Here is a 14,848-nt window from a genome sequence, read left to right on the forward strand (position 1 = left end):
AATTTGAGAGAGTTGCGTGGTGCTTGATGCTGCTTCCTTGTCTAGTTCTGGTTTCCAAGGAAGAAAGGAAGGATAAGTCTGAGTGAAAGAGGGGACTCTTAAATGGCTTTCTTCAGCTGCATTTCATGTCTGCCTACTAAGCTGAAGTGGCAGCTTAGTATGAACAGCAGTGGGATTTTCAGCTTCACTGCCCATTTCTGGGATAGGAAGTAAAAAAAGAGAAGGCCAATTCTGAAAATAAAGCTGGACTTCATTCCAGGTGCTATGTGGTAAACTCTTGGCTGAAGAACAGCAAGTTAAAGCACTGCTTCCTGATACTGCTTTAGTATAAACTCAAGTGGAGATGAAGATACACTCTGAGTGTTAAGGGAGCAGAATAGGCCTGGTTGTGACTTCACCTGCAGCTATAGAAGTATTTTTGTAACATTCTTGCACTTCATTATGTGTTAGAGTGACTTCTTTAACTCCTTTTTTTTTCCAGCCACCAAAGTTCTTGGCACAGTCAAGTGGTTCAATGTCAGAAATGGATATGGCTTTATCAACAGGTATGTTTAAATTATGATAGTCGTATTTATACTGTACTAAGACTCACGGTACAGATAATACGCCATGCATTAGTAATTGCAGAGACCCAAGAACCTCACTGCATGTTCATGCAGTTGATAGCCAGATTTGGCCAGGCATTCAGCAAACTTTGGTGTCATTTCAGGGCACTCTTCCCCACCCCTCTACCTTCTGTTGAAGGTTGTGTTTACGGGGAGAAAACAGAGTGAAACTTGCTACAGACTTGGTCTGTTACTTGTTTGTTATGTTCACTCATACTATACTTTTAATGAGCTGTATGTTCTTTCATGACTGCCTGGCTGTTTTTTTTAAAGGTTGGAGTAAGGTTGGAGGATGAGGGGAAATTCTTTTGCATAAAATTTCAAGTGTTAACTGATTGGTCTAAATACACATTGAGATTCTCTGCTATCATCGAACTGAAGATATTCTAGGCCTGGGTTCACAGAAATTATCTCTTTTTTCTTCTCCTCTGAACATGAACAAACCTCTGAATGGCATCAATAAGGCAAATAGCTGTAAGTGATATTGGTCCCACTCCAACCTTAGGTGCACAAGACCCATGATTCCAAGTTACTGGAGTAAACTCTGGCTCTTGAGGCTAGAATATCTGTGGGGTTGAGGGGCTTAAATGTCTTCTGTGCTTTATGAAAAAACAAAGCTCCTGCATGGTGAATGTGTGTCTTGCAAAGGACATACCTAGCAGGTGATTTTGTCCTGCAAGTCCTTGAGCTGTTACACAGCAGGTAGATTTGGGTAAGTGGGACACTGTAGAAAGGGGTAGAAGAGCCCCGTTTCATGGATTTGAAGCCAGTTCTAGTACAGTATTAATCCCAGTCTCTGGAGACTGCTGTCCAGTGTCATGTAAGCTTAGGAGAAAAGTTTGTTAGGAAGTACTCTTGAAGTCTTGAAAACAGTTAATGTGATAGTCCTTAGCTGGGTATGGTGTAATAACTTGTTAGCTTTTTTCCTAAACTGAAGTCTGCTATTAATTCAGTCCAGCACAACAAGTTTTGGATTATGCATTGTCTTCACAAGCTCCTTGACCCACCTGTTCCCTTTGTAGAGAAGGAATTGAGTGAACAGATGGCAAGGCCTAGGCTCTTTCTGTTGTATGGGAACACATATAAGGTCTCAGACCTGTCTTCATGTTTTGTATGTGGAAGCCTGAACTGGCTGGCCTAATCCAGACAACCTCACGTTCTCGTCTGGGTCCCCCTCCAAGGGACTCTCCTAATACCTCTTGTGTTGCATTGAGTTTCACTGAAAGGAGAGCTCTGTTAACAGCTGTGGCCAGTCCTGGTGATAGTCTTGCTTGACCTCTGGGATAACAGCTCAGGTTGCAGCCCCTGTGGAAGTTTTTTGGGGGGGAGTGGGAGGGGAGGGTGTGAGGGGGGTGGACTAGTGAAAGGCAAGCAGGCCAGTCATGACCTCTGCCCTGTGTCAAACAAAATATTGAACATTTGTCAGAAGATGACAGAGAACCTCCCCCTGCCCCCTCGCCCTTCTGGAGAGTTGGGAGTCCTTTCTGCTGTCCAGCATATGACCTTGGAAATTCAGAGGGGGGTCTTGATAGCACACTACACAGAGTGTATGGAATCCAGGGGGTGTACTGCAGGCTGGGGGAAGGAGGGCTTCAATGGGGAAGTCAGGGATTTCTATTTAATTGTCTTAGTCTAAACTCTTATGACTTCTTGCTTTCTTATCACAGAAATGATACCAAAGAAGATGTGTTTGTTCATCAGGTAAGACAGCAGTTAATTGTGCTTAGACATGTGCACTATGATAGGTTTCTAATGCAACTTCCTGAAACAGCCACCCAACCTTGTCCTGGCTTCTCCTTAGAATATTTACTGCAAATGCCTTGAATGGACATGTATGTTGAAATTTTCAGGGAGTAATATTAGTGTGTTTTCCTTCTCTTTGGAGTTATAACTGCTTCTCTAACTGAAGAAGTACATATTATAAGCCTTAATGCCTTTTGTCTGCTCTGATTTGAACACTAAAGGTTTTTGGGGAATGTTTTTGGTGCGCTTTTGTTTGGTTGTCCCTCCCCTGGGAGATGACTCTTCTGTTTTGTAAATACTTTGCTACTTGTTGTCTGTCCTTCCCCCCCCATTTCCCCATGCTCCTTGTGGCTTCTGTTTCTTCCTACCCTCTTTGTTTGCAGGTCTGTTCTGTCTGCCCTCCCTGGTATTGGAGAGAAAGTGATCTAGTCTGGCTCTTGGCCAGCCTCAGTTGCCATGAGCTGTTGCTGTATGAGGCAGCTGCTCTTAGGAAGAAGAGGAGAAAGGCTGTGTGCCAAGTGTGCCCAAGCAGACAGAGGTTGCCCCATGGCTTCTCATTCGTAGACTGTTCTAAGTTTATAGTGCAACTCTTAGGTTGCAGGCAGCTAATGGGAAGAGAGATGATGTCTCCATGCTGATATAAACTGCTTAGTTGGCTTAGATCTGGTTTTGCATTGTCTGAGACTTTTACTTCACCAGAGAATGAAATACTGCCCCTGGAGCTTGTCCCATATGAAATGTCTGCAGGCCCATGTGATCTTTTAAAGTATGAGCTTTCTCTGTGGTGTTAAGTGTCAGTATTTCAATCAAATGTAGCTTGCACTCAGTTCGTTACTGAGGATGAGGATATGTGCCTACGTGGTTGTGTTAAACGTGCTGCTCAATATTGAGAATTACTTTAGTTCCTGTGACTTCATGAGTAAATAGCTTGTGGTGGCAGTTTCTCTGGGTCAAGGTGTGTAGACCCATTATTTGAAAATGGATTAAGCTGGGAGGGAGTAAGTCCTGTGCCTGTGAGTGAAGATGAAGTGTGTAAAGTCCACACTCATGGTTCAGCTGGTGGACTTGGGAACAAGCGCTCTCAATGCATGTACCATTTTCTAATGGTCACTCTCCTTCCTTAACGACCACGTGCCCTGTGCATGCTGATACAGATGATGCATCTGCAGCCTGATGGGAGTGCGTCCAGAGGAAGGCAGAAAGAGTTCTAGTAACAGAAACACGTTCTGGATAGGCAGCACTGTAAAACCACCTTGAAGATTAACAAAGTCTCCTTGAGACCTGTGAGAAGATATCCTGGAAAATGGTTGTTGTGCTAATGACCGATAACATGGATCGGTGTTATTCTGTTTGGGAAGGCTGCCTGCAGAGACCCAAACAGTGAAGGCTGACAGCGAGCTAGTATTATCTGTGCTGTTTTGTGTCCACGTGTGGAGAAGGTTTTTCACCTAAAGTTAAACTTGTGTATGTAGATTTATTTTTTATCTTCTATGGCTGAAGTCTTCTCAGAATGAGCACTGAGCAAAACTGGCTTGATGTTTCAGAAGTACCACATCATGTGCAAGCCTGCATCTGATTCACCCCCTTCATGGGCTGTGTGTGTGGCAAAAGCACATGCTTCCAGCTTTGGCCTGGGTTGGCTGCCGTCAGATGTTCCTCAGCTCTTCCTTCTCAAGCTGTTCTTGTACGTGAATGTGCTCACTACCAGAGCCTGGGGCTTTCTGGACAGATCTCCTGATGGGGCTGCCTGGTGAAAGAGGCAAATCCATGGCGCAAGTAAACATCCTGCTGTGGGCTCCCTTTGCCCAGTTGGTGCCATTCTGCCCCTCCTCCCCACACCATCTGGGAGGGGCTGGATTACACGCCTAATCCTTTCAGAATAAGGCTGACCTAGTTGAATAGATACAGCTTCCTCCCCGCCTCCCCTGCAAGCATCTGCAGTGGGGAGGGAACAGGCTGATCCTGTGATTGGAATGGGGGTTAATGCTTGGTGTCTTGCTATTGGATGTTATTTATAGACCTTGTACAGATTAAAATGCTTTTCTCTTTAGGGCATGCATGGCTTGCTTTGAATTAACCCTTTGCCTTGCAGGGGACCCAAGCAATGTTTTGGGGAATGGCAGTTCTTCACCTGCTTCATCTTGCTCGCATCCTTGTCTGGTTGGCTCGTGCAAGGTGCTGGCTAGGGCACTATCAGCTAGAGGTGGTGAGAGCAGCAGGGATTGATTTGCCTTGTGCGGTGGAGTGTGTCTGGGAGGGAGGAGTGTCTTGCAATATAACACCATTAAAAGTGAGAATAGCCAGAGAAGTCCAATTTAATTAGGCATAGTTTGAATCAGCTAGCAATGAGGAGGCGTTAATCTCTTCCGCTGCACACGTTTTTCTTTTCACTTCACTGGGCAGTATTCATCCTGAACAGCCTGGTATCTGTACACCAGTTACTGGTGTAGCAAATCTAGGCTGTGATAATGCTGCATGTGCATATGATGTGGTGATACCAGCATATGGAAAGAACTCCTCCAAACAAAATACTGAACTAGCTCTGAAGATTTATAGCTGTCTGTTCATCAGTGTCTGCTTGAGAAAGGAAAGGCTTTGTCTTAGCTGTGGAGTGCTGTCTGTGTTAACACAAAACATCTGTCTTTTTGAATCGAAGCTGGAGCCTGCAGGATGCTGGTGAACAGTAGTAGGGAGAACAGTGCTCTCTCCCATCTGAATATACAGAGTAAAAGTATTTTCAGCAAGTTTCGAGCTCAGGCTTGTTTCAGCAATGTTTACCTGCAGCTGAAGTAGTAAGTCGTAAAGCCATATAATTTCTTCTCTGAATTCTAGGATTTACTCAAAATTGTTCCTGGTTGCCTTTATGAAACAAACTCCAGCCTACTGTGTGGCATCCTCTGTCTCCTATTGGCAGGTTATTCAATTGCAAATATAAATTTTTGATGTTTCTGTCCATAAAGCTGTAACAGAATGTGTAAAATCGTGTTGAATTTATCTTTGTTATCCTTCTTGAAGGATGTTTTAGGAGTTTCATCAATTCTAACTGCATCCTCTGCTGAAAAGTCTGGTAGTCCTTTCTTCTGCAGTTAGGAGGAAGGGGAAGGAGTTTGAAGTACAGCTTGTTGACATCTCTGTCGTATGCACAGCAGAAGGCTTATGAGTTTGAGTTGGATGTCTCGGTACAAGTTGTAGTGAAAGAATTAGACCCTTGATCTGTATTGAAGATAATGATTTTAGTGTTAGTGTATAGGACTTACGGAAAAGCTAGCACTCACAGCTGATGTTAGAAATGGGACAGTTACACTAATAGGTTATCAGAAAGTGAACAAAGCTGTCTCAGCTGGTGGTGGGAGTCTCTGCTTGCTGAAGTAATTCCAAAAAGAATTCATCTGAGCAGCTCATTCTCTTCCTGTACAAAGAGCTTCTTGGGTTGTTTTTTTCTTTAGTAGCAATAATATGTACAGTCTTGCATTCTTCCTTAAACTGGTAAGGGCCGGTGCAGGGAAAGGTGTGGCTAGACTAGTGCTAAAAGGACACGCTGGCCTATTGCCTGAAACACAGAGGGGACTGTATTTGGCAACAATGAGAATACTTTTCCTAAACTGGTCAAGCTCAACTTTAAACTGATTAGAACTTTTCCTTCAGTGTGAAATATTTTGGGGCTATTGTTGGCTGAATGAATATAGCTGCCACAGGCAGCGACTCAACTGATCTTCATTGTGCCTGTTTTTCTTGAACTGTAGATGGCTATGGCAACTGTCTCTTCTGTTTCTGCCCTGCATCCTATTTCTTAAGCCCAATTTGTGCCCTGTATATCTGTGTGCTTCTGTCTCCTGGATCTGTACCTGCCTCCTTCATGCTAACAAAAGATGCCCATATCAGGAAACTTAGTGAATTGGTCTTTAATAATCTAAGAGAACTTCAGTAAAAAGCTGGTTGCTAGGTTGGCTTTTACAACGTGTGTGTGTTGGTTTTGTTTGGGTTTTTTCTCCTGCAGTCTCTTCCAGTTTGTGAACCCTTACCTAAGGAACAGACAGGAGGCCTGTCTTGCTAGCTGCCTTTGGTGAAATCCTAGAAATACTCCACAGAGTGAAAGGCATCCATAGTTGACAGGCTGAAAATTGCTCCAGCAGGTTTGAGTGTTCCTGTGAGTCTGAGGAGGTTTTCAACCAGTTTTGATCCAAAGCCATATTGTTAATAGTATTTTGGGGTTTCCATCTGGGAAATGACTAAGACTGTGATTGTCTGTCCTGCTACTATTCCTGTGTTCTTTAGAGACACACCTGATTTTTTGGGCTCTCCCTTACAGTGCTTAGGCAAAATGCTTATTTATGTTACACCAAAGTTACAGTAATTCTTCTAGTTACTATGAGTTACCATGGTACCTTATAGTTGATGCTATCTGCTACAAAAGTGCTCCTGGTCTTAAGTTCTCAGGAGATGGTCTACAGATCTCCTAATGACTGTGAAGGCATGAGGCACACCTGCTGCTGGAGCTGCCTTGGTATAGCTTGCAGGAGATGAAACACTCATTGTGAACTCTCTTCATATAGAAATACGTAATGATCTGGATATTTAGTAGGTTTGACAAAGGGGATCCTGGGGCAACAGCTGATTTGTAAACTTGTAAATATTGAGAAACAAGTAAACCTTGCTTGAGTTTGCAGGGCCTGTGGAATGAGAGAGACATCTATGTATTTGAAATGTCTTGGTGTGGCAACTGATCTGGTGTGTGGAGTCAGGATTGTAGGAGAAGAATATTGTCCTTCCCTCATCTACAGGGCTATGAATGTGTAAGATAATATATTTCTCTTATCTTCTTTCTTTAAAGACAGCGATAAAGAAAAACAACCCACGGAAATATCTGCGCAGTGTTGGTGATGGAGAGACTGTAGAATTCGATGTGGTCGAGGGAGAGAAGGTGAGAGATTATGAAGACATAGGGGTGTGTCCAACAGAGGCCCAAGTCTAGTGGGGAGTAACTCAGAACCTTATCTGTGTATCTGGGGTTTTTGTCTAATGTGTTAATCCCTGGGGTGGGTGGTGTTCATACAGCTTTTCTGTGGAAGATCTATTTTTAAAGGCTTCATTAAGAAGTATTTCTATATGTGTATCAAAACTCTAACTACATTCTAGTGCTTCCAGAATCAGTAGTTTTTACTTGATAGAGCATGTGAAGCTTGCAGCCTGCCCAATAATCACTAACCAAGGCACACATTGCCCTGAAGAATTTGTCTTACAGTCTGGTGCTTCTACTCAGACATTATTTTTTTGAGTTTTCTGAGAGTTGTTTTTGTAATTTTTTTTTCTTTAATCAGTTATTTCTTGCTTTTTTTTCCTTTGAACTCAGCCTGGCTGAACTCATTATCATAACTCTTGGTTATGGGCTGAGAATAACAAACCTGCTTTTGCACTATGTAGGAGGAAGGAATCTCTGTAGCTTTTAATTAATGCAAAAAAGACTTGGCTGTTTCATGTTCTCCCTGTAGCTGGTTGTTCTTTTCTAACACAACCTTGGTTTACTTTCTTTTGGCCTTTTAGGGTGCAGAAGCAGCTAATGTCACTGGTCCAGATGGAGTCCCTGTAGAAGGCAGTCGCTATGCTGCAGACCGGCGCCGCTATCGACGTGGCTATTTTGGCCGACGCCGTGGGCCGCCTCGAAGTGTAAGTTTTGATTTCTTTAGTGGTGGGCATCCTGCTGCCTCAGCAGTCTTCTGAACTTCTCATGAGAGGGAACTACAGGTTCAGCACTGGCATGTAGTAAACAATGCTTAACTAAGTTGTGAGTGTCCTTCAGTAGTATTCTAGGTTCCTCCAGCACATCACTGATGTTGATAGTAATATTTTCTATTACTGGGTGGTGTTGTGATAGGCCCTTCCTTGGTGTGTCTTTCTAGAATGTGTTAAAAGCGTCTCTTTGGTTGTTAAGGTATCTGTTTGTTTGAAGAGTAAGCAAAAAGTGAGACACCTAAGTGGTTCACCATGCCCTTTACCTAAAACAAGGGGAGGTATTTATATTACTCTAACTTGGAAGGGTTACCTGGAAAATGAGATTTGTTTAGAAGTTCATCACTTCTGCATGGCATGGTAGTAGTTTGATCAACTGGTTGAAACCTCTGTGTATCATCTCTTCACAGGCCTCTGCCTCCAGCAGTTCAGTATAAAGATATATTTTTCTTTAAACTAGCTACTCACCACTGTTCATAACATCTGCAAGCCTTCCTAAGCAGCTCCCCTGCAAGTTTTTGCAGAGGGAGAAGTAAGTATGATGTACATGTCTGTAGTTCTAAGCACTATTGTTCCTGTCCACATTGTGCTTGCACCAAATTGGTGCCTGGAACAATCCAACAAACTGGAACATACTCCAGGCTTGATTATCTTTTTCTTGTAACAGTTGAGTATGTGATCATTGCTTGCAGAAATGTGTGAATGATCCAGGATGAGAGCCCTGGTGGAAGCCTTTGCCCAAGCAGCATACTCTCTTCTTATCTTGTTCTGCAGAGTTGACAGCACAGGTGCAAACGGAACAAGTGTTGTCAAATCCTTCCTTAAAGCCTAGCTGTTTATACTAGCTATCATGAGGTCTTCTCTTTAATCCTGTTGGTCACCACTGAGCCTTAAATACATGAAAGCTGTTTTTTCCAAGTCCCTTGGAGATGGCTAGGAGTTGGTGCTGGTAAGTGATGGCTTATTTCTGAGTATGTCTTTGTTTTTGTGGTGATACAGTTTACAGCTTCAGCATCCACACCAAGCGGCAAAGAGCATGTGTATACTTGGTTTTGTTCAGCTTTTTTGATGTTTCAAATCTTCTCTGTTAGCTCATCAACCAGCTATATTCCAGTATTGATTGTTTCCTTTTGCTCTCCTGAGATTAAAATCTCCCTCAACTGTCTTTATTGGGAGTGAATGCTTTAGTTGGTGGTATTAGTGTTGTCTTAGAGCTGCTTCAGATTTTAAATGAGCAGATATATCAAGGCTTAGACAACCCTGTGTACTGCTGAGTGTGGAAAGCAGCTGTTTGTTTCTCCCTGAAGAATGATAATGTGAGACCCAACTTGGGCATGGGGTCCATTCAGTCTCTGTACTCACTCAGGAGCAAGTTCTCTTGGATGTCTAATGCAAACTCATGCAGCTGAAAATCTGTCTTCCATGTGACACTGCAACATACTTGGATCCTGGTACTTGAAGATGTACACAAGGGGAACAAATTGATATTGTACTGTTTCCTTGGGCTTGCTTATATCTGAGCCCCAGACCAAGTTGGTGTGGGTATTAGACCTTAGCTGTTGTGTGACTGGTGTCATCTGTCATTTCATAACCTAAAACACTGCTCTTTGTCTGGGATCATTGATTCTGGAAGAATTACAGCCTTCAAAACTTGCAAATGATAACTTATAAAAGGACATTAACCTGGGTGTTCATTGTTTCCCATTGTTCCTGAGGTTTGTTGGTTGGTCCTTTTTAACTTGTTGAGTATCCTCTGAATGTTAGACCTTCCCAACAATTCATTGGCAGGTCCTCTGGATTTGGTGTCATCTGTTAAGAATAATTTCTGTTTCATTCAAGGATGATGATGACTTTATAGTACCCTTCCCTTAGCATGCCACTCTTAACAGGTAACAAGGTAAACTCCATGATTGCTGTGACCTTTCAAAGATGATACTGGCCAGGTAGTGACATTGGCCAGCTCCTTCAGCACTCTTGAATGTATCCTGTGTAGTCTTATAGACTTGTATGTGTGAGACTTGTTTAAATTATACTTCCTTTTCATGTTTGAGCTCAGTCAAGAGTTCCTTCTGCAGCCAGTGCTGCTCAACTTTCTGCATGCTGCAGTGGACCCTTCTTGTGTTCCTAGCTAGTTTGAAGTGCAGCCAGTTCTGCTGGGCCGCCTTAGCCACTCACTACTTAGTTGCCTGAACAAGTCAAAGCTCCACTTTAAGGAAGTCTTTGCAGGGACTGCAAAGGGCTGCACAGTGCCTGTCCCTGAAGTTGTCCTAGTGTAGGTCAGTGAAACTACTCAGGCTTGTCCAGATATTCTTGTCATCCCCTGCACACTTGCTTTGATAGATCAGTTGAGAGCAGATTGAATCCTTATCTGAAGCTATTGGTATTTCCTTTTGGTGATTTTTTTTCGTTTGCATCAGTTAACACATTCTTCACATTGACACTGCATGTCTACTGTGTCTAGAAGTATGCTTCTTTCTAATATCCTTTTCCTTTAACAAGGCCTCCTCTTTCCCCTTACATTCCCATGTATGTAAAGGGGGAAGAAAGGTAGCAATATCTGCGAGCTGTAGCAGTATGTATACACTGTTCTATATGGTCCCATTAACAGATGCATTAAAGGTTGTGCCTCCTTACTTGAGGAAGCATTTTTGGCTAACTGTCCCGCAGGATATTTCTGAGACAAGTTGGAGCTGCTGATGGCATGGCACTCTTGGGCTGTGTTTGCTGGAAGAATGCTTACTCAGATGCACACCTGAAGGAAAAGGTTTCAGTGTACCCAGGCCTGCTATGCTTCAAGATCTGCTAGGCTGCAGAGGTGGAAAGGTTTTCCCAGAGCTCAGCTGCCCACATCATCAATCCTGTATTTGCTGGGGGGGAAAAAAAAGTTTAATGTGTTGAAGTGACTTTTGACATGGTCTTCTAGGTTTCAAGAACTTTTAGTTATTAATTGTCTGTTAGCAGCTTCAGTCCAACCTTGCAGAGCAGCAAGAGTTGATTTATCCTTGCTTACTGGCATGGTTTTAAGCAAACTGAAGATGCTATCCTTTGTTTGCTATGCTAGCTCAAACGTGCTTGTACTCTGCATAACTTACTGGGTCTGTTTTTAAACACATTGGGTGAGTTTCTTAAGAGTGAAGAGAACCTTGAGAAATCTGAGTTACTTAACCAGCTCCAGTGGAACTGTGTCTGGATTGCATGGGGAGTTCTGTGGAAATCGGAAGTACTTGTTCATATCAGAAATTTCTTAATTTTATCTACTACAGAAACGAGGCTGTACTTGTCACTAAACTGGGACAATGTAGAGATGGCACAGAGTGGTAGTCAGAATGTTAGAACAGACAATGAATCATGGAATAGCCTTGAGAACCAATGATGTACTCACCTACATATTGTGGGCATTACTTATAGAAGAAGCTTCTATACTAGTGAGTAGGAAAATAAGCGAAATAGTTTGAGAGCTATTTTATAGGCTGATGCTATTTCTTGTAGAGAGGAGACCTGAAAGGATAAGTAGTATTATATAAAAGCTAGAGACTGATCTGAAGGGATGTAAGAACAAACAATGAAGAAATTTGGGGAAGCAGATGGGTAAAAAGCTCATTGCAATTACAGTTAATGCTTGCAAAAGTTTTTTTGGGGTGACGGTAATAAAATATTGTACCTTTTTAGGGTTAGAGAAATCTGTGCGAGCTCTTAATGGGAAATTGCAGCCTGCCTCCCTATTTTTTCCCTCTTCAGAGGAAAATGTAGAGTGCAGCAGGCCAGCTTCATTCATTTGTCCTTCAAGATGACCTAATGTTTTGTTAGAAGGTATTAAACTGAGTTGGAAGGTTCCTGTGGAGGACATTGAGTGAATAGGGTCGTGTGTGTGCTAGACATGGTGTGATGCTTTTAAGAGTACAAATGAAGCTTTCTTAATAAATGAATCTAATATAATTACTATCAGTATAGTAAAACAAGATCCTAAAGCTCAGGTTCTGTTTTTTGGTCAAATTGCATTTGTTTCAGTGACTGACAGCATAACTGTTTTATTCTGGAGCCATACTTTACTTTTGGCCAATAGACCTAGATCAATTGACAGTGATACTAATGTAATGTGTTAATTGAATTTTTGTGATACTATAGAAGATGCAGGAAATTTTCGGGGCTTCTGGGCTAAGCAATTAAGTTGCTTTGCTACTCTGTTTTCAACTGATTGTTTAAGCCAAACCCTTTTAAAATACTGACATAGCACCATTCAGTTCAAGATGAATAGAAAAATGTTTGCATTGTTTTCACATAATGCTTCATCAGGTTTAGTCATTCTTTCCATCACTTTTATCTGAGATTCCAACGCAGCCCTCTGTAGGGAGGAGTGAACTTGGGCTGTGCCGTTAAAAACATGAAAATTCAATAACTGCCTTTTGAAGAGCTATGAATGTGGTGCTGATTGTCAAGTGCTATAGGAGAGCTTTGGCTGGTGAAAAATATTGTTGTGTGCCCCTCCCTATGATTAGGTTGGTTGATGTACATTGTCCCTCGGACAAGACCTACTAAGACTTTGTGGTTCTGTATTTCTGGCATTGCAGTGCTAGAACTGAGTGCTGATTCCATGTGTGCTTGCTCAGAAATCCTGGGGAAGAGAAATGGTGACTATGACAGAACACATTCAGGATTGTTTTAGTTTTGCGTCCTCCCTTCTCTTCACATCTTTTCACTCTCTTCTGTTTGTGTGCTTTGCCAGTCCTCACGTGAGGAAGAGTGAGCAGGAGCAGCATTAGGTCCTTGCTTCCCCAAAGGCAAATCCCAAGAGCTCTGAACAATACTGGCAGTGCTATTTCTCACCTTACTGTCTGAGGCACTTCTGACCACCCATCACAAGTCTGTTAAACTGTAAAGTTATGTAATACAAAACATCTTGATACAAACAGGACAGATTGGTATTGCAAAGTAGATGGTGTGCTGTTGCACACTCAGAAGTGTAATTTTCCTTTTGGGTTCAGAGTATCTCAAGTACTTCTCAACTGCTATCAGATCCTACTTATTCCTAACTGTTTAGTCAGTGGGAGTTCCTTTTGATATTTTGTTATCCAGATCAGTTTTATACATGAGAGAACATAATGGATAATGTTATTTATGATTGTGGGTTTTTAAATTGAATTCTGATTTCTCTCTACTCGCCTCAGCAGTTGCCCCTGTCACATTGTTAAGAGTAGCTGGTGTAACTATTTCTTGGTGCAGCATGTGAAGTATTCTAGTTGCCTTTAGGCCATGTCTCTGTGCTTTTTGGAAGCTTGGAGAACTCCAAAGAGGGCTTGAAATTATTAATGCATTTGGATGGTGTTTTACTGTGGTGTGAGGAGAAGGTTTTCCAGGTTGGTCATTGAGGTTCACTTAATTGCCCAAGGTCTCTTGTTAAAACCTACAACACTCGAACCTTGCTAAATGCTAATCATGTTATCTTGGCTAAGGAAAAGTTCACTGCTTATGCAGTTACCCAAGATTGCCAGTTAAAATGGACCAAAATATGATGATGGTAGCTGTGTGGAATTGAAAGGAGACCTCTCACCCTTATTGTAGACTACTGAAGGCTGTCAGGAAGCAATGGCTTTTGTTTCCTGCTGGATCAGATCCAGAAGATGTGGAAACAGAAGTCCATCTCTTGTTAAATTCCTTCTTTTAAAGGGAAGAATAGTGTAATCAGAACAGTTAATAGTGCAACTTTTTATATAACAGATATTACTGATGACTGCATTTAAAAAACAAACTAGAAAATAACACCAAACTGAAACACAGCTTTATCAGTTAACAACCCAAGGGGAAAGATAACCACTGCATCTCTGAAAAGCTGAAAATGTTGACTGTGTAGAGTATTTGACATGATGTGGTGCAGTTTTTCTGTCTGTTAAATTTCTTGATATTTATGTGGGAGTTCTGTGGAATGGGGCTTTGTATAGAATGAAGCCAGAAGTGGTCTCTAGCAAGTTTCAGCATGATGTCTCTTCAGTTAGCTTTCCCAGTTCAGAAGTGTCCTGATCACTAGCTGCCTCTCTAACACCATTTACCCTTTGTAATGCAGTGTCGGGTCTTGAAATGCACTTTAATGTGCATCAGAGGGAACTGTCAGGCTCTCTGCCTTTCTTGGCAGACAGGGAGGAGGTGTCATCAGGTAGCTTCTTGGTTTGTTACTGTGAGGAACAAGGGCAGCATTATTGGTTCTTGTTCTGTGCTGCTCTTACCTTTGCCCAAATTAAAGTCTTTTGTGTATCTGCTTCTTTTTAACCAAAATGCTGTTGTTTTTCTACTGATATACTGGTTTTGAACTTGTGTTCAGATCATGGGGCTTTATAATTAATATACTACCCATGAAATAAGATAACACTTCATCTTTAACTCTGTCTTCTGTTTTCTTTTGGTTGTAGGGTGGTGAGGGAGAAATCAAGGATGGGCTTACAGAAGGAGGGCAACTTAATCAACAAGTCCATAGGAATCCTACGTATCGTCCCCGCTATCGCAGGTTTGTACTATTTCCTTTGTTCATCATTATATGTGAATGCTTTTGTGACGTATACAGGCTTCACTGGGAGCAGGAAGCTGTATTCTGTGGCATTAATGTGTATGCAAATGGGAGGGATAGTGAGAAGCATTTTAATTATTAGGAGAAAGCTGAGCCACAGGAGTAAGGAAACAACTGGAGGAATTTTTTTTAATGTGCTTATATATTGCTCAGAGCTAGGAATAGGTCAAGAAAGGGTGAATAATTCTTTGTATCCTGTTACTTCTTACAATTGAGC

General features: G+C 42.1%; 1 protein-coding gene across 1 annotated transcript; it reads left to right on the plus strand.

The window, feature by feature from the left end:
- Positions 1 to 481: 481 nt before the first annotated feature.
- LOC104470462 (Y-box-binding protein 3-like) lies at positions 482 to 14,571 on the plus strand (the record flags this gene model as incomplete). The annotated part of the gene is made up of 5 exons (XM_010085401.1): positions 482 to 545; positions 2,273 to 2,306; positions 7,180 to 7,269; positions 7,890 to 8,012; positions 14,477 to 14,571. Coding segments are annotated over 5 exons (406 nt in total), but the record flags the coding sequence as incomplete, so codon positions are not given.
- Positions 14,572 to 14,848: the final 277 nt, after the last annotated feature.

Source organism: Pterocles gutturalis, unplaced genomic scaffold (assembly GCF_000699245.1).
Source record: "Pterocles gutturalis isolate BGI_N339 unplaced genomic scaffold, ASM69924v1 scaffold3010, whole genome shotgun sequence".
NCBI lineage: Eukaryota > Metazoa > Chordata > Aves > Pterocliformes > Pteroclidae > Pterocles > Pterocles gutturalis.